Source organism: Sciurus carolinensis, chromosome 9, assembly GCF_902686445.1.
Source record: "Sciurus carolinensis chromosome 9, mSciCar1.2, whole genome shotgun sequence".
In the NCBI taxonomy this organism is placed as follows: domain Eukaryota; kingdom Metazoa; phylum Chordata; class Mammalia; order Rodentia; family Sciuridae; genus Sciurus; species Sciurus carolinensis.
In genome coordinates this window covers 73404533-73424847 of record NC_062221.1, presented here as the reverse complement: position 1 = coordinate 73424847, position 20315 = coordinate 73404533, and the positions used below count along the sequence as shown (strand labels likewise).

Genomic DNA, 20315 nt, shown 5'->3' with positions numbered 1-20315 from the left:
TAGAACTATAACACTTTAAAAATTGACGTGAACTCATTTTGTAGTCAAATTTGGTGAGGCTTAAACTTAATTTCTAAGATGGGTTTAGAGCTGTTTCGCCCCCATCCCAAGGCAGTAGTTCCCCATTATTCCCCCCAAGATGCAGAATAAATAAATGGAGGCAGAGTCACTTTCTGCTGAGGCTGACCCTAGTTAATGGCTGAGCAGCGCATGGCTGCCAATACAGGCCCATTGCTACAAAACATGGGGCTGCTTTAACAGGAGACTTTGACTTAAGGACTCCCTGTTGGCCTGGGAAGCATATTCTAGGAACTGTGCTAGAGTCCATGACTGCTCCTATGTTATCTTCTTTTCCTCCCAGTTTCTTTCACAGGTGTCAGAACTGAGTCCCAATCTGAAGGCTGTCACCACCTTCTTCAGCATTCCTTATTCTTCACAGGTATTGGGCCAAAAAACTTGCACATCTAGTCCCACCCTGGAGCCTTCTCCCAAGACCTGAATTAATACATCTGGCCTGGTCTCTGACATCAGAATGGCCTTCAACGTGCCCTGCTTATTGCTGTGCTCTTTCCTGGTGGTAGCAGGGCTGAAACAGTGGGATCATCTGCACAAGGGGAAGCAAGGGCTGGCTTCAGCCATGATGGGATGGCACCAATGCCTCTTCAGGGTCTTTTGTACCAGTAGGGCTTGAGAGTGTGGATTCTGAGGTTAATCTGTAAATCCCAGCTCTGCATGACCACGTACAAGTTACTTAACCTGTCCATGTCCTGGCAGCTGTCTAACACACATCTGTGTAGACAGAACTCATCTCACAGAGTTTTTGGTCAGAAAGGACAATCCTGACCCTGCTCCGGGGATGCCTGCCTTGTAACCATGTGTTGCGATTTAGGGAGTACTACTCAGACAAGTGTCCTGCCCTCCTCCTTCCACCTGCCTAGAAATAGCCTCCTGTGGTTTCTACCACTCCTTTGGGTGAAGTGGACCCACGATATAGTGGACCCGCCCTGGTTCCAGACCCAGCTCTGCCACTTTCACCAACAGTATCTCTCTAGGTCATTTTCCTTTTCTACTCTTCTGTTTCTGTATTTGTGAATTCAGGAAGATGAACATCTCTTCTTTGAGGATGATTTTTACTTCTAGACCCAAAATTCTAAAGGTAGTCCTCTCTAGAAGCAAATTTCATTGTCTTTCATTCTGTTTAATAAATGCACACTTAATGCCTCTTATTGGTGCCGCTCCGTTCTAGGCCCTGGGGATTCAAAAGTGAAAGAGAAGGTCTCCACCCTTAAGTTGCTCAGAGTCTTTCCAGGGAGAAAAACATGCCCACAGACAATTCCAGTACAGTGAGAGTATTGTGACCACCTAGAGATGAAAGACTTCAACCCTGGGCATTACTGACATTTTGTAATGGGAAATGGGAGAGGTTCAGGAAATGGTTTCCTGGTCATATTTGGCTCAGAAAGGAAGAACAGTATGTTTCAATGTCCCCTGGTTTGGCGGAAGAAAAAAAAAGTAAAGGGTATTTGTTTTCATTGAGACGAAGAAATGGAAAACTCTAGAGGTTAAACAAATAGGAAGAGTTTATTTTTCTTCTACGGCTTATGAGACCAGTTAATGATTAGTGAGCCCCAACTGGGCGTTTGGTGGGAGGCTGGACTATGTGCTCTGTCTGGTATTAGGGGTCTGCTTTATACTAGCTCTGAGACTTCAGCATCAGCGATGCCCCCAGACATCAGGGCGAGAAGCTTCTGGTTGTGGGGACCCCTTTTGTGGCTCAGCATTGGAAGTTCAGGTATGTTGGGGGCTCTGGCCTTGAGTGGAACTTATCTTAGTCAAAGAATGCATTTCTTAAATTGTCTATGTATGCAGTACTAACTGTTGGGAGGTCCCCTAAAAATTCTTTGCCTCTCCCAAGGTGAATTTAAAAGAGGGAGGAAAAAACCCCTACTATCATAATGGGAATGATTGGTAAACAGGGCGCTTTCTCAGGTCATAAAAATTGAACTTCCCCTGGTTGACTCATTTTTCTAAAACCTGCATTACAATCCTCTTCACCTTGCACAAGTCAGGGTGACTATAAGAAAACAAAATTTAATTAATTCCAAAATATTCATTTTATCCTCTAAATATGCATTGTTCCAAGATATAGTTAATGTTAAAAATTAAAGTTTACAATCTCATCATAATTTTGCCATTAGATTGTTAGATGTCCTTTCTAATCCTGCTGACCTAGCTCAAGTTATGATAACTACAGATGCCCCTTAGAGCAACTCCCTCATATGCCATTTGCATCATATCTCTCCCCTGGTAAAGAAACAGCCATGGGTCCCACTTGCTTCATACACACCTTCTCACCCCAGCAGGGCAGCGCCCTCAGAAAGAGCCCCTCCCTATGCTTCTGAAAGTGGATTGCTTTTCAGTCTTCTTCACAAGATGCTTCCCATCCCTCAACTTTAGAATGTGTCATCCCTCTGCCTGGAGTTGCTTATACCACCCTTGAGTTATTTCTGCCTTTTTTTTTTTTTTTCCAGTCCTGGGGATTGAACCCAGGAGCACTTAACCACTGAGCCGCGCCCCAACCCCTTTTTCTCTTATTTTGAGACAGGGTATTGCTAAGTTGCTTAGAGCCTTGCTAAGTTGTTGACGCTGACTTTAAACTCACTATCTTCCTGCCTCAGCCTCCTGAGTTGCTGGGATACAGGTGCATGCCACCAAGTCTCACCTGGACCCTTGGAGGACTTCTATTCTTCACATCTTCCAGGAGGCCTCCAGTGGTTCCTCTCTCCCTTGCAACACTTCATTCCTCTGCAACACCCCTTCCCTGCTCCCAAGTCCACCTCACATGACTGCATCTGGGGGTTTTTCAAGGTGCTCCTAGGTTTCCCATGGGCTTTCTCCAGCTTCAGTCATTTGTTTCTTCCAAGTGGGGATTTGGCTTCCTGCCTCTCTTAACACACTTAGCAATGTGCTCTGGATACCACAGCTGCTCGGTGAGCGTTGCTGCATGGCTTCTCAGCGGAGGCCAGATCAAACAGAGGGAACAGGCTCTGGGTCAGGACAAACTGACTGGAATCATGGTTCTGTTTCTCCATAGTTGTGTTATGGAGTGCTCGAGAATTACAGACCACCACACTTACTGAGCCAGATTGAAAGGGAAAATAAAGGTCCTTTAATGAGCATGTCAGGCAAACTGCTGGAGCAGGCTAACGCCTTAGAGAACTCCCAGCACCTGAATTTTGGAAGTACAGAGTCTATAAAGGCAAACCCAACAATAACCACAAGAACAATTGAGGCACATATAGGTTAGAAAGCCCTGTTGAGACAGATACTTTCATTACATGAGAGAACTGTTTTGATTATACATTTCAGAGTCATTTTGTTATACATCAGGGTCATAGTCAGGGATGTGGGAAGGTCCTGCTAAACTGTCAGGAGGCTAAAAAGAAAACATCCTAAGCAAGCATAAAATGGAGTCAGGTCAGAACAAAATGGTGTTACTTTGGTTCTTTTCATTTCAGTTGTTTTACTCTGAGGAAGTGACTTTTCTTTACCTGTAATTGGAGATTATCCTTATCAGATGGGCACTGTTAAGAGCTAAATGAGACAACCTGTGCACAGGGTCCAACATTTTGCAGTTGCTTATTCTCTGGTGATTTTATTATTGGTGAATGGTTGCATGGTACGATGGAGGAGTAGGGAACAGGGCTGCCACGAGCCACTTTGGAGGTGTCCCTGAAGGCTCTCAGGTGAGCTGTGGGTGCTGTTCCAAGAGGTGGGCTTGGTGGGTCAATTTGTTCCTGCTTAGCAGCTCCTTGCCTGCTGTGGGGCCGGGAAGCATCTGCTTGGTTGTACTGATTTGAAGCTCAAGGTGGGAAACTAGTAGCAAACTGCCTTCAAACTCTTTTTGGAACTTCATATCTCAGCAAGCCTGGATCCTCTGGCACAGACTAAAAAAACTCAGAAGGGGACTGAAATGGAGCAAATTATATTCCATGCAGGCACTATTATGTCAGAATGTATAACTACAATACATAAATAAAAGCTTTTATTTAAAAAATTTTTAAAAAAAAGGAGTTCAGAAATACTGACCCAGGTAGGTGGGTTGGGGTCAGGACAAAGCTGACCCAGTTTCATCCACATGTGTGGATAGCATTCTAGGCACCTGGGGAAGGAAGTAAGCTGGTCATAACTTATTAACAGGACCTTTGTCCGCTTCCACTTTTCTCTTCACACCTATCTTGTGGAAGGTTCTCTATTTCCCATCTACCTCTCTTCCTTCCCACCTTAACTGAGTGTGTTGTTGTCAACAGTGACAATATATATCAAATTAATGTTTCCTGTTCTTTTAAAAGTGCTATCTTGGAAATTAAAATGAGTTGGTGGATAGGTGGAGATAGTGCGTGTGTGGCCAAGAGGGACATATGCCAAAGGGGAAAGGAAAAAGAGCATAACTGCATTAAGGCAGTCTAAAGGTAAGGGACAGGAAAGGAAGAAATCAAATGAAGGTGAAGGAGGGAGGTTAAGGAGGTGCTGAGTGCCTGTCGATCAGGAGGGTCTCTCTGTCACACAAGCATGGCAGCTGATGCTCATAGGCCCTGTGGAAGATAGCCCCCTTGTTTCTTGGCTGGGCAACTGCACAACCTTCCACAACAAGTTAGGTCACAGCAGCTTTCTCTGTGGACTGGGGGAGGTCAAGTTTGTTGAGCTTGCTTCTTGGTCAAACTGGCCCTTGTGCCTGCAGGCCAGCTCTGTGTGCTCCCTTAGGTGGTTTTTGAAGTCTTCTACATGGGTCAGGCAGCCTCTCTAGGTGTTCTCTCAGCACCTGTGTTCCTGGCTGCAGGCCCGATATCTCTGTGTCCTGTGCGGTTTCCTGCTCACTTTAATGTTCCCTCTGGACTTTGAGTCCCTGAGGATGGGGGCTGGTACCTTACTCATTCTCAAATCCCCAGAGCCTAACCCAGGTCATGGCTCTCAGGAACCATTCAATGAACCAAAGGCCATGGGGGCTTGGACGGAGAAACTGAGTAGGTTACAGGCCTCCTGGCCACTTCCTCACATATATGGTAGGTTAGTTAAATAACCCCAGTTCTGAAACAAGACTTCACCAAAATATGGGGTTCAAAAGAGTGAACAATTTCAGTCACACTGCTGAAAAATTGTGTAGGTCATCAGAGAACATGGCTGTGTCTGCTGAGGAGGCTGGGGCTGCAGAAGGTGTGCAGGTTCAGGGCCTGTAGTGTTGAGCTGGGGGCAAAGGTGGCTGAGGAGAGGCAGCCAGGGTTGGACCTGCAATGCTGGCCTCTCATAAGCCAGCCAGGGCCATCCTCACTGGGTCTGGCAAGAGTCTACCCTCAAGTCAGCTGTGGTGGGAGCCTCTGCCCTCCTCCCACCCTGCAGTGTCCTCTGAGAGCATGGTGGAGGGAGCCCAAAACACCGGACACACACTTCTGGCTCCTCCGTTGCCTCCTTATTGAACCGCACAGTGTCCAGCTGTGGTTTTGAGCCCTCTCTGTTCTTGTCAGGCCACCCTACTCCCTTCTTGGCCTAGGCTACACAATCAGACTGCTCTAGCCAAAGAAAACTTTCTAAAACAAAAACATGTGTGAGATACCAGTCTGCAGAACACACCTCAGACAAGTAAAGGCAGGATCACAAAGATGATGTTTCTAACACTCACAGAACACAGGTCAACTGTGTGAGCCACGAGCAGCCCAGGCAGGGGAAAGGAGTGCTGTGCCCCTGGGCCGCGAGACTCACTTCCCAGGGGGGAAGCCGGGCTGTGCCCGTCCCCAGGACCCTTTCCTTCACACTTGCTGAGCACTCAGGCCCCAAAATGGGAAACTATGGGCGCCTTTCAGACTTGGACAAGCTGATGTATAATTCTATACCTCTCTTTCATATGGCTTATAAACAAACCCCTGGCAAGCCTGGGCATGTCACAGAGATAAAGTGAACCCAAGGGAAAATTGTAAGTTTTAAGATTCAAAATTTTTCAAAAGGGCTGGGGTTGTGACTCAGCCAGTAGAGTGCTCGCCTAGCACATTTGAGGCACTGGGTTCGATCCTCAGCACCACATAAAAATAAATAAAATGTGTCCAACTACAACTAAAAATTTTTTTTTTAATTTTCAAAAGGGTACAAGTGATACATGGAAATATATGCAAATAGGAAAAACAACTCTAGAGATATGACATAACCTCACTATTTATGTATATTGTTTATTTATGTTACATATGTACTATATGTATGTCTATGCCTGTGTGTGAAAGACTCCATATCAACAAATATAACTACCCCATTCTTTTTTTTTTTTTTTTGGTGGTGCTGGGGATTGAACCCAGGGCCAGCTGAGCTATATCCCCAGCCCTACTCTATTCTTTTTAATGACTGCTTACATACTAAATACTGTGTTGGAAGGATTTATATATTATACATTTTTATAAATATGAGAAAAAGAGGTTGTAACTGTTCATTAGTTTGTAAGCATGATCATTTTCCTACCTGTCAATACTCTGTAATATCAAACATTTTTTGTAATGTCAATCTGATAGGGAAAATAGTCTTACAATGTTGTTTTAATTCTTATTATGATTATGATTAAGGTTGAACATCTTTTTATGTATCTATTGGTTATTTTCATTTGCTTTCAATTAATTGCCCGTTTAGGCTCTTTGCCTCTTTTTTACTGGGTCATAGTTTACCTTTAATTGTTAAAGCTCTATAAAAATTAGTTCTTTAGCATACGAGGAGCAAATGCTTTTCACCTGCGCTGTTCCTTCTCCCTTCACACACCACATTTTCTTTTTCTAAATCATCTAGCTATTCTAGTTCCAAGTCCTCAGTGAGTCCTGGCCAAACCAGCTCTTCACTTACCTCACCTTAAAGTGGGCCCTGGGGGTCTTGGTGAAGTGGCCCTTAACACGTAAGACTCAGAAGACAGGGGACTCTTGCTCTGCAGAGATGAGGATGGAAGATTCTTCTTTTAAATTTTTTCAGCAATCACATCGAGGCTCTTCCTATGCCCAGAGTTCACTGTCAGTTGCCCTACTTCATTCAGAAAAGCACTTCACATGTGAACCAAGCCCTTGGTTCCTGTGTTGAGGCCTTGGATCTCCATCTGCTCTCCTTGCCTTAACCTGCACTCAGCTCCACTAAATCTGCCAAGTCCTCCTCTTCTGCCGGGTTCCCTCCTGCTGCCTGGTATCTAGAATCTCCTCACCACTAGCGATGTATGAGCATCCCCTTGGTGAGGATCCTTCCAGCTCAGGCTCTTGCCCCCTCACTTTCCCTTAGTTCCACCCTAGTACAGAGTCTGGTTTGGTTATTCCCAGCTTGAGTGTGGTCTCTAGGAGGGTGGGGACTACATCTCCTATCTTACACTATTTCTTCTATAGCCCTAGCGAGACACATGGTAAAGTCTCCAGAATCTCCATTTAATCTATCCACCCAGAGCACAGGTTGGTAGTACACATGAAAGGACATGCTCATCTCCAAATCAGAATGGAATACAATCCTCTGCTCCCTGGCTGAAGAGATCCTCTAATGGCCTTTAGAAGCACTGGATGATCAGTCACAAAGCACCTTGGTGACCTGTAAAACTTCACTAACCCACATAGAAGGAAGCTGGAACAGGAGTGGAAACATGCAGAAGAAGGTACAGGGAATGGAATGCAAGTGGGAGTAGCTTCCACGTCCTGTGCTTGTGCCAAGAAATTTTTTTTTTTTTTTTTTTTTTTTTTTTTTGCAAAAATGGGAATGAAAAAGGCAAATGGCCACCATCAGTTCCTAGTGCCTGCCACTTGACTGCCATCCTAGTCACCTGCCAAGACTATTTCCTTTCCCTGGACTTTCCAAGTTTTCTTCATCAAGACTAGAACCCTCTTTTCCCAAAATAAAAACTGAAGGCAATAGCACAATATTACCCAGGAATATCCCCCTAACCCCAGAGGAAAGTCATCCGCAGAGCGTGTAGCTCGCACATGCTGATGTGCCTTCCAGAATGAGAAGCATCCTCTCTGCTCGATGACTGACTTTTGGGTCTTTCTGGTCCCAAAAGTCCTCTGTTTGCTGTGTCCCCTGTCAGCAGAGGAACTTTTGGCACCCAGAGCCTAATACCTTGGTTGAACTTCACCCAGAGAGAAACGATCCCAGAATTAGGGCGCTTCAGCAACCCATTTTTCTCCTTTCCCAGGGAATTATGGTGCCCACTGCCCGGACTACTTTCTTTCTCCTTATCACCTCCCATTTCTGTTAACTAAACAGAAGGGGTTTAGTTAATTATCCTAGGGGTTAACTATCCTAGAAGGGGTTTTAAGGTCTTTCCTGCCTTCTACCACTTCCCGTTTTGCTAAAGAGTCCTGTGTTCTATCTGAGTTGTATTCCAGTTTGATTGACGTAGTTTGCAAGTCCCAGTGCTTTTAAACTTGTAAAATAGAATTCTCTTCACTTGGGTTAAGTTCTAGGTATTTTCCACTACAAAATAAATACAAAAGGAATACTTAAATATATGTAGTTTATGCCTGTTCATGTATACAGTTTTTTCCTGGAAAGATTCAGAAGAAAAGATGCATAAAATTTACTCCTGGGAAGAAAAGTTTAAAATTTCTGATTTTACTTTTTACTCACCAACAGGGATTATTCAGGTAGAGAACTACTACTCCTCATTTTTAATATTGCAGGCTATTCAATTATAAATTAACTCACAGTTGATTTACTCATTTCCACAAAGACACAGATAGGTTGTTTCCAGATATTTTCTACAATGTACATGCTGCAATATGAAAAATTTAAGATTGATATAAAAAATGGAATCACTAGATCCCAAGGCAATGGGCTCTCTAGATTTACCATGTGTAACCAGATTGCTGTCCAAAGTGGTTGACTCATTTCAGATCCCCACCAAAACTGTATGTGACCACTTGTTCTCTATCAGTAATATTTAGTGTTATCAGATTATTTCATTCTTGCTAATCTGGTGCCTGGTATAGATTTACTTATGTTTTGATCTTACTCATTATTCTGAGAATAATTTTTGATCAGAGAATTTGTACTTTTTTTAAGTTGTGGAAAAGTCTTAGCAATTATCTTTAAAAATATTACTTTTTCTCTTATTTTCTTCCTTTAGAGAACAAATATTAGGTAAATGTTGGAGCCTCTCCATGTATTGTCTGTACTTGTAAACTACACTTTCATGTTTTATTTATTTGGTGCTGGGGATTGAACCTGAAACCCAGCACATGCTAAGCATGCACGCGCCCACAGAACAATACCTCAAACCTGTACACTTTCTACCTTGAACTTGTGATTCTCCTGCCTTCTCTCCTGAGTAGCTGGGATTATAGGTATGTGGCACTGTTTCTGGCTTTACTCAAATATTTAAGTTTCTCTTACTTCTTTCTGTGGTAGGTATTAGAGTATTGACTCCTTTTACATGAAAATCTTTTTCTTTTCCAGATTTTATATATATATATATATATATATATATATGTTTTTGTTTGTTTGTTCGTTTGTGTGTTTTTTAAAGAGCAGCATTTATTCAAGTGAGAAGAAAAGAGACAACTCCTGCAGGGCTAGAGGGGACTCAACAGGGGTTACCCTGCTGTGGAATTTAAAATAGGCATGCTGAGAATATACAGGGATAAAAACATACACTTAAGAAATGATGAAATAAAAACAGGCATAATGATAAAATAACATATATTTAAAAAGTGAATTAGAGAATTGGATAATAAAAAGAACAACAACAACATCAAAACCCATCATGGACAAGCAGGGTTTAATCCAAGGAACAAAAGGAATTTTTTCCAGTACTGAGTATTGAATCCCGGGGTATGCTACCACTGAGTAGCCCCTTTACCTTTTTATTTTGGGTCAGGGTTGCTAAGTTGCCCAGGCTGGCTTCAAACTTGTGATCCTATTTCAGCCTCTCTGAATTTATAGGAGTACACCACTGTGCTTGGCTATAAAAGGTTTTTTTTTTTAATCCTTCACAATGTATCAATATAATTCACACATAAACAAACTAAAGAAGAAAAACAACACAACAACAAAACCTTTTCATAAGCGATATCTAATAAAACCCAAGAGCAAGAATCAAAGTCCTTTTTTCCTGTCTTTTGAGTCTCATCTGTCACTGTTCTTTGGTTTGGAGCAGGGGTTGGCGGGATGGGGGTGGAGGTGTTCTGGCAGGATTCACTGGACTATGTTCTCTCTCTTGAATGATCAGCAGTTTGACCATCTTCAAAGACTGGCAATTCCTTTTCTCTCCCTTGTCAAAACCTATAACTTTATTCCATTTTAATGTCATTTCCCTGGTTAAGACTACGACCGCGGTACAATATTCAACAGAAGCAGTAATGGAAGGTATTCTTATTTATTCACACCACTAAATGGAATTGCATCTGTTGAGATGAGCTTATGGTTTTATATTAATTACTAATTATGTTTATATAATTTTTATTAATATACTTTATAATATTATACAATTCTTTTATTCCTTGGATTAAACTCTGCTTGCTCATGATGTATTTTTTTGTGCTTTTTGATCTTGTTATCCTTGATGATTTTATTTAGTTTAAATATTTTTATTATTCTTATAGAATGAGTTGGGATTCTGACTCTTATTTTCTTTTTTTGCTTGGTACCAGGATTGAACCCAGGGGTGCTTAACCACTGAACCATATCCCCATCCCTTTTTTATATTTTATTTAGAGACAGGGTCTTGCTAAGTTGCTAAGGGTCTTGCTAAGTTTCTGAGGCTGGCTTAGAACTTGTGATCCTCTTGCCTTAGCCTCTTAAGCTGTTGGGATTATAAGCATGTGCCTCCGTGCCAGGCTCTATCTCCTATTTTCTATTCTCTGGAACAATATGTGTAAATTGAATCTTGCAGGATTAGTAGAACGCCTCTGTAAAGCTGGCCTGTTACAGGGTTTTGATGGATGTATTTAAAACTTCTGTTTCATTTTCTTTATGCTATAGTTTTGCATTTGATTTTCTGATATTTTTCTTTCTTGACTGAGTTTTGGTAGGTTATGCTTATCTAGGAAATCATACACTTTTAAGAAAACACTCATATTTTCAACTTTTGGCTAGGTACAAACATGCTCTTTTATGGTTTGAAAAATATCTACCAGATCTATATTTATATCCCCTTTTTATTCCTGATATTGTTTACTTGTGACTTCCTTCTTTTTTTTTCTTACTCTGTCTTATCAAAAGTACATCTAGTTTATCATTCTTTTCCAAGAACCAGCTCTCGAACTTTATTGTGTATGGGAGACACTATTCTAAGCAGTGGAATAAACAAAAAGGATAAAAATCCCTTTCTTGTTTAAAAGTATAATATAATGTGGGGAGGTGATCAGTAAACAGTAAGTGTAGCAAATTGGCAAATTCCATAATAGATTAGAAAGTGATGATTGTTTTGCAAGTGAAGAGATCAGGGTAAGGAAGACTGAGAGAGCTAGGGTGAGGGGCATAAGCAGATTACAATTTTAAAAGATGGTTAGAAATACATAAAGAACAAATCAAATACAAGTTATAGATGAATGAAAGAAGTCTAGTAGAGGAGGAGAGGGGAGGGAAGAGAGGAGGGAAAAGGAGACATCATGAACTGAAATCAATTTCCATGCATGTATGTGTATATGGGCACCAACCCAACTACTACGTATAACCATAAAGCTCTAAAAAAATAAAAAATAAAAAAGATGGTTAGAGAACATGGCACTCAACAAGCAGACCAGCAGGGGAGGGAATAAACCAGGTGGATCCAAGGTAGAACAGCCAGTGCAAAGTGCCCCCAGCAGAAGGAAGAGCAAGGAGGACCTCTGGCTGGAACAGAGTACCTAAGTAAGGTAAAGCAAAGGGCTCTTGAGAGGAGCGGTCAGAGCACTTAAGGTCTTGTAGTCCATTGTTAGGACTTCTGATACATCAAAGGTTTACACCAAAGGTTTTTTAAAGCTTGTGCCTTGGAGGCTTTTGCACAGACATGTTACATGACTCGACTTACTTTTTAAAAGAGTAAACCTATCTCCTGTGTTGCAACTAGACCAAAGGGGCCAACAGCATAGACAGGAAAAACAGTGACAGGCAATCACAATAACTTTGAGAAATGATGGTGACTTGGACCAAGGTTGTAACTGCGTAAATGGTTAAATTTTGAACATTTGATTCCAATGGTAACGCCAACAGGATTTACTTAGCATTTGTGTTGTAAAATGAAATCATACAAACTTTCTAGTAAGAAACTAATGCCTGGGGAAGGGTCAGTTCCCCTCCCCTCTCTCAGTCTTTTTCAGGAACCCTAATTAGTCATGGGTCCCTACCTTTTGGATTATAAATAACTGCCCTAGGAGTCTTACTACTCCCTCTTGAAATGTAAACACCCCGGGACCAGGCTTTCAAGGTTAGAGATTTAACAGATACCTGTGAAAAGTGTCCTTTCCTCTTATCTGTTTCTGTAAGCAATCTTTCGGTTAAAGACCCTGCACAAGACCTGTAGCTGGGTAGATTAGGAATTTTTTTAAAAGAAGAAAAAAGCCCCAGTGATAGGACGCATCTAAGATGATGCTAAATAACATATAAATGTTGTGAGAAACTGTGGATGAGGGCTTAGAATTTGGAGTTTGTTCACCTCTGTGCCCGCCAGCATAAAGTTTGGAGTTCTCCTCTCTGAGTGCTGCTTGCTAATTCTGGACAGGTCTGTTTCCCGCAACAATGAGAGAACGGGAAGAATCAAAAGACACGTTTAATTTCAAGCATCAAAATAGAAGAAGCCATCAAAAGCCTACCAACCAAGAAAAGCCCAGGATCAGATGGATTCTCAGTCAAATTCTATAAGACCTTTAAAGAAGAACTGATACCAATACTCCTCAAAGTATTCCAGGAAATTGAAAAGGAGGGAAACCTTCCAAACTCATTCTATGAGGCTGGTATCACCACCAAAACCCGACAAAGACACATCAAGGAAAGAAAACTTTAGAACAATATTCCTGATGAACATAGATGCAAAAATTCTTAACAAAATACTGGCAAATAGCATACAAAAATATATTAAAACCATGATCAAGTGGGGTTTATCCCAGGGATGTAAGGTTGGTTCAACATCTGGAAATCAATAAATGTAATTCATCACATCAATAGACTTAATGTTAAGAATCACACGTTTATTTCAATAGATGCTGAGAAAGCATTTGATAAAATACAGCACCTCTTCATGCTTAAAACACTAGAAAAAATAGGAATAGTAGGAACATACCTCAACATTGTAAAGGTTATCTATGCTAAGCCCACAGCCAACATCATTCCTAATAAAGAAAAACTGAAAGCATTCCCTCAGGAGGTAGGTCCGGGCCCCTGGAAACATTGCAGAGGAAAGCAGCCCAGCCCAGGTGGTAGTTGTAGATTGAGGGGAACATCTAGGAGGGGAACTGGCCAGCGAGACCTCCCCACCGGGTGAGTCTTCCCTGCTGGTGAGATTTTCCCACAAGGACGGTAAAACCAGAGACACAGGCCCAAACGGGCCTTGCCTCAGCCCGCAGCCTAGTTCCCCTTTGGATGATCATTGGTCAACAAGTGGAGGCACCTCTGCCTACTATCAGGGAATATACCCCACCTGAAGGTCACCACCCCTAGAGAGGCAGCTTTCTTGTGGAGCACCGCATTATCAACTTCCTCCAAGACTTCAGGCTACTGAAGGATAAGAGGGGATACACTAGAAATTTTCAGGGACATTATAAGTCAATAGAGGAAATCTGCAATATCTTAGCGGTCCACTGATACCTGAACCATATGAGAAAACAAGGGAAGAAAATGCCCCAAACAAATCTAGATGTTACATCAATAAAATCCAATAACAGCATGGCAGAAGAAATGACAGAAAGGGAGTTCAGAATGTACATAATTAAAATGATCAGGGAAGCAAACGATGAGATGAAAGAGCAAATGCAGGCATTGAATGATGAGATGAAAGAGCAAATGCAGGCACTGAATGATCACACCAATCGACAGTTAAAAGAGCAAATACAGGAAGCAAAAGACCATTTCAATAAAGAGTTAGAGATATTGAAAAAAAAAACAAACAGAAATCCTTGAAATGAAGGAAACAATAAACCAAATTAAGAACTCAATAGAAAGCATAACCAATAGGATAGAACACCTGGAAGACAGAACCTCAGATATTGAAGACAAAATATTTAACCTTGAAAACAAAGTTGAACAAACAGAGAAGATGGTAAGAAATCATGAACAGAATCTCCAAGAACTATGGGATATCATGAAAAGGCCAAATTTAAGAATTATTGGGATTGAAGAAGGCACAGAGATACAAACCAAAGGAATGAACAATCTATTCAATGAAATAATATCAGAAAATTTCCCAAATCTGAAGAATGAAATGGAAAATCAAGTTCAAGAGGCTGATAGGACTCCAAATACACAAAATTACAACAGACCCACACCAAGGCACATTATAATGAAAATACCGAACATACAAAATAAAGACAGAATTTTAAAGGCTGTGAGAGAAAAGAACCAAATTACATTCAGGGGGAAACCAATACGGATATCAGCAGATTTTTCAATCCAGACCCTAAAAGCTAGAAGGGCCTGGAACAACATTTTTCAAGCTCTGAAAGAAAATGGATGCCAACCAAGAATCTTATACCCAGCAAAACTTACCTTCAAATTTGACGATGAAATAAAATCATTCCATGATAAACAAAAGCTAAAAGAATTTACAAAAAGAAAGCCAGCATTACAGAACATTCTCAGCAAAATATTCCATGAGGAAGAGATGAAAAACAAAGAAGCAAATCAGCAAAGGGAGGAATTATCCTAAAGGAATTGTCAAATAAAGGAGGAACCAAGTCATGTAAAAAAAAATAAATAAATAAATAAAAATTTAAAGAATGAACCAAATGACCGGGAATACAATTCATATCTCAATAATAACCCTGAATGTTAATGGCCTGAATTCATCAATCAAAATACATAGACTGGCAGATTGGATTAAAAAAAAAGATCCAACAATATGTTGCCTGCAAGAGACTCACCTCATAGAAAGAGATACCCATAGACTAAAGGTGAAAGGATGGGGAAAAACATACCATGCACATGGACTCAGCAAAAAAGCTGGAGTATCCATCCTCATTTCAGATAATGTGGACTTCAAGCCAAAGTTAGAAGGGATAAAGAAGGACATTTCATACTGCTTAAGGGAAGCATAAATCAGCAAGATATAGCAATCATAAACACCTATGCCCCAAACAGTGACTCGTCCATGTATGTCAAACAAATCCTTCTCAATTTCAGAAACCAAACAGACCATAACACAATAATACTAGGTGATTTTAACATGCCTCTCTCACCACTGGACAGATCAAACAAAAATTGAACAAAGAAACCATAGATCTCAATAACACAATCAATAATTTAGACTTAACAGACATTTATAGAATATACCATCCAACCAAGAGTGAATACACTTTCTTCTCAGCAGCACATGAATCCTTCTCTAAAATAGACCATATATTATGCCACAAAGCTAATGTCAGCAAATACAAGAAGATAGAGACACTACCTTGTATTCTATCAGATCATAATGGATTGAAGTTAGAAATAAATGAAAGAGTAAAGAACAGAAACTACTCCAACACCTGGAGATTAAACAATATGCTATTATATGATGAATGGATAACAGAAGATATTAGGAAAGAAATTTAAAAATTCTTAGAGGTAAATGAGAACAAAGAAACATCATATCAAAATCTCTGGGACACTATGAAAGCAGTACTTAGAGGAAAATTTATTTCATGGAGCGCATTTAATAAAAGAAGTAAAACTCAACAAATAAACGACCTAACACTACAGCTCAAAGCCTTAGAAAAAGAAGAACAGACCAACACCAAAAGTAGTAGAAGACAGGAAATAGTTAAACTCAGAGCTGAAATCAACGAAATCGAAACAAAAGAAACAATACAAAAAATTGACAAAATAAATAGTTGGTTCTTCGAAAAAATAAACAAAATTGATAAACCTTTAGCCACACTAACAAAGTGAAGATGAGAGAAAACCCAAATCACTAAAATTCAGAATGAACAAGGAAATATCACAACAGACACGACTGAAATACAAAACATAATTAGAAGCTATTTTGAAAATCTATACTCCAACAAAATAGAATTTCGAAGACATCAACAGGTTTCTAGAGACATATGAATTGCCTAAACTGAACGAGGAGGACATACACAATTTAAATAGACCAATTTCAAGTAATGAAATAGAAGAAGTCATCAAAAGCCTACCAACAAAGAAAAGTCTGGGACCAGATGGGTTCTCAGCCGAGATCTACAAAACCTTTAAAGAAGAGCTCATTCCAATACCTCTCAAAGTATTCCACGAAATAGAAGAGGAGGGAACCCTCCCAAACTCATTCTATGAAGCCAATATTACCCTGATACCTAAACCAGACAGAGACACATCGAGGAAAGAAAATTTCAGACCAATATCCTTAATGAACATCGACACAAAAATCCTAAACAAAATTTTAGCAAATCGCATACAAAAACATATTAAAAAGATAGTGCACCATGATCAAGTGTGTTTCATCCCAGGGATGCAAGGTTGGTTCAACATCAGGAAATCAATAAATGTAATTCACCATATCAATAGACTTAAAGTCAAGAATCACATGATTATTTCAATAGATGCAGAAAAAGCATTTGATAAAATACAGCACCCCTTCATGCTCAAAACACTAGAAAAAATAGGGATAGTGGGAACATTCCTTAACATTGTAAAGGCCATCTATGCTAAGCCCATGGCTAATATCATTCTAAATGGTGAAAAACTGAAAGCATTCCCCCTGAAAACTGGAACAAGGCAGGGATGCCCTCTTTCACCACTTCTATTCAATATCGTCTTTGAAACTCTAGCCAGAGCAATTAGACAGACCAAAGAAATTAAAGGGATATGAATAGGAAAAGAAGAACTCAAACTATCCCTATTTGCTGATGATATGATTATATACTTAGAGGAACCAGGAAATTCCACCAGAAAACTTTTAGAACTCATAAGTGAATTCAGTAAAGTAGCGGGATATAAGATCAATGCACATAAATCTAAAGCATTTTTATACATAAGTGATGAATCTTCAGAAAGAGAAGTTAGGAAAACTACCCCATTCACAATAGCATCAAAAATAAAATAAAATACTTGGGAATCAATCTCACAAGAGGTGAAAGACCTCTACAATGAGAACTACAGAACACTAAAGAAAGAAATTAAAGAAAACCTTAGAAGATGGAAAGATCTCCCATGTTCTTGGATAGGAAGAATTAATATTGTCAAAATGGCTATACTACCAAAAGTGCTCTACAGATTCAATGCAATTCCAATTAAAATCCCAATGATGTACCTTACAGAAATAGAGCAAGCAATTATGAAATTCATCTGGAAGAATAAAAAAGGATTGCTAAAGCAATCCTTGGCAGAAAGAGTGAAGCAGGGGGTATCGCAATACCAGATCTTCAACTCTACTACAAAGCAATAGTAACAAAAACGGCATGGTATTGGTACCAAAATAGAAAGGTGGATCAATGGTACAGAATAGAGGACACGGACACAAACCCAAATAAATACAATTTTCTCATATTAGACAAAGGGGCCAAAAATATGCAATGGAGAAAAGATAGCCTCTTCAACAAATGGTGCTGGGAGAATTGGAAATCCATATGCAACAGAATGAAACTAAACCCATATCTCTCACCATGCACGAAACTAAACTCAAAATGGATTAAGGACCTCGGAATCAGACCAGAGACCTTGCATCTTATAGAAGAAAAAGTAGGTCCAGAGCTTCAACATGTCGGCTTAGGACCAGACTTCCTCAACAGGACTCCCATAGCACAAGAAATAAAAACAAGAATCAACAACTGGGATAGATTCAAACTAAAAAGCTTTCTCTCAGCAAAGGAAACTATCAGAAATGCGAAGAAAGAGCCTACAGAGTGGGAGAAAATCTTTGCCAGTCATACTTCAGATAGAGCACTAATCTCCAGAATCTATAAAGAACTCAAAAAACTCTACACCAAGAATGCAAATAATCCAATCGACAAATGGGCTAAGGAAATGAAGATACAGAAGAAGATCTACAAGCAATCAACAAACATATGGAAAAATGTTCAACATCTCTAGTAATAAGAGAAATGCAAATCAAAACCACCCTAAGATTCCATCTCACCGCAATTAGAATGGCGAGTATCAAGAATACAAGCAACAACAGGTGTTGGCGAGGATGTGGGGAGAAAGGTACACTCATACATTGCTGGTGGGGCTGCAAATTAGTGCAGCCACTCTGGAAAGCAGTGTGGAGATTCCTTAGAAAACTTGGAATGGACCCACCATTTGAGCCAGCTATCCCACTCCTTGGCCTATACCCAAAACACTTAAAATCAGCATACTACAGAGATACAGCCACATCAATGTTCATAGCTGCTCAGTTCACAATAGTCAAATTGTGGAACCAACCTAGATGTCCTTCAATTGATGAATGGATAAAGAAACTGTGGTATATATATATAATGGAATATTATTCAGCCATAAAGAATGATAAAGTTATGGCATTTGCAGGCAAATGGATGAAATTGGAGAATATCATGCTAAGTGAGATAAGCCAATCTCAAAAAACCAAAGGACGAATGATATCGCTGATAAGTGGATGATGACACATAATGGGGGGTGGGAGGGGTTAGTGTTAGGGTTAGAGTTAGGGTTAGGGAGGGGGGCAAGAATGGAGGAAGGAAGGACTGTATAGAGGGAAAAGAGGGGTGGGAGGGGTGGGGGGGAAGGGAAAAAATAACAGAATGAATCAAACAACATTACTCTATGTAAATTTATGATTACACAAATGGTATGCCTTTACGCCATGTACAAACAGAGAAACAACATATATCCCATTTCTTTACAATAAAAAAAAAAAGAAAAAAAATTACAAACGCCAAAGTCCCCCACCCACATACACAAAAGTTAAATAAATGACAGAGTTCACAGAAAAGAAAATTCAAACAGCTCTGTGGTAAGATGGTTAATTTCATTAATAAAAAAAAAAAAAAAAGACATGTCCAAGAAGGTTGGGCTGCAGAATTGCAGTTACTGAGTTGCTGATAGTGTTGCTTGTGTTTCGTTGTTTTCTATTTCTTAATTTCAACTATCATTTTCATATTTCTTTCCCTGTATTTTATTTGGAGTTGATGTGCTGTTCTTTTCTGAGTTAAGAGAGTAACTTGCCTAATCTAAATCTTTCCCTTTTTCCCACTAACATTTTAATTTAAGGTTGTGCATTTCTTCTGTTTAAAGAAAATCTAGGCACTTAAAATTTGCTTGTAGAAGTTTATTTGAGCCAACAGAGATTCATGAATTAGACAGCTCCTGCCACAAGAAGTCCAGGATTTCACCAAAGATGCACGAAGGGAAAACTTTTAAGATACATGTGGAGGAAGGCAAAGAAAATACTTGAGTGGTTAAAGTGAATTAGAGTTGGATGCAGTGGCACCCTGTAGCCCCAGTGACTCAGGAGGCCGAGGCAAGAGGATCACAAGTTGGAGGCCAGCCTTAGCAACTTAGAGAGACCTGTCTCAAAATAAAAAATTAAAAGGGCTAGGGGCATAGCTCAGTGGGAGAGCACCCCTGGGTTCAATCTCCAGTACCACAAAGAAAGAAAAGCAGATTGGTAGCATTAAAGTCCCTAGTAATAGATTAATTGGCCACTTCAGATCAGTAATGCTTAAGTTTCATTTTCCCAGGGTGTGATGTTCTCCGTTTATTGGGTTTCAGTTTACTCAGGTAGGAACTCAAGCACTAGAGCAGCCTCAGGATAATGGCTTCCCGATAAATTATTTGAACACTCTAAGTGCTATGTTAGTCTCATTACACAAATTTTGATATGTATTGGTTTTATTGTCATTTAGTTTTTAATATTCTTTACTTTTCATTGTGACTTTTCTTTAACCTACACATTGCTTAGAAGAGTGTTTTTAATATTTCACAGATGTATTTTAACATTTAACAAATGCATTTTTTAAATAACTTTTGGTACTGATTTCTAATTTTATTACATTTTATTTAGATGATGTTGTCTGGATAATATTGATTCTTTGATGACTGTTGAGGCTTGCTATATTAGAATAGAGTTACTACGATGAAAGACCCCAGGCAACTCATTTTAAAAAGAGAAAAGGGACATGGGCACTGTGGTGCACACTGTTAATCCCAGAGCCTAGGAAGGCTGAGGCAGGCGGATCTCAAGGTCAAAGCCAATC

General features: G+C 40.0%; 1 protein-coding gene across 5 annotated transcripts in view; it reads left to right on the top strand.

Annotated features, from left to right (window-relative positions):
* The first annotated feature begins 1562 nt into the window (after nucleotides 1–1562).
* The window catches only part of Pla1a (phospholipase A1 member A), a 38749-nt gene continuing 19996 nt past the window's right edge, over nucleotides 1563–20315 (top strand). The window contains exon 1 of one of the 5 annotated variants that reach the window (XR_007110252.1): nucleotides 1563–1792. Coding sequence is in view for 3 of the 5 variants with exons in the window: in XM_047564728.1 (XP_047420684.1) it covers nucleotides 1615–1792 (178 nt within the window). In the remaining 2 variants the exon portion in view is untranslated. The remainder of the gene's footprint in view (nucleotides 1793–20315) is intronic. The other 4 variants (XM_047564728.1, XM_047564726.1, XM_047564725.1 and 1 more) reach the window with 4 other exon arrangements.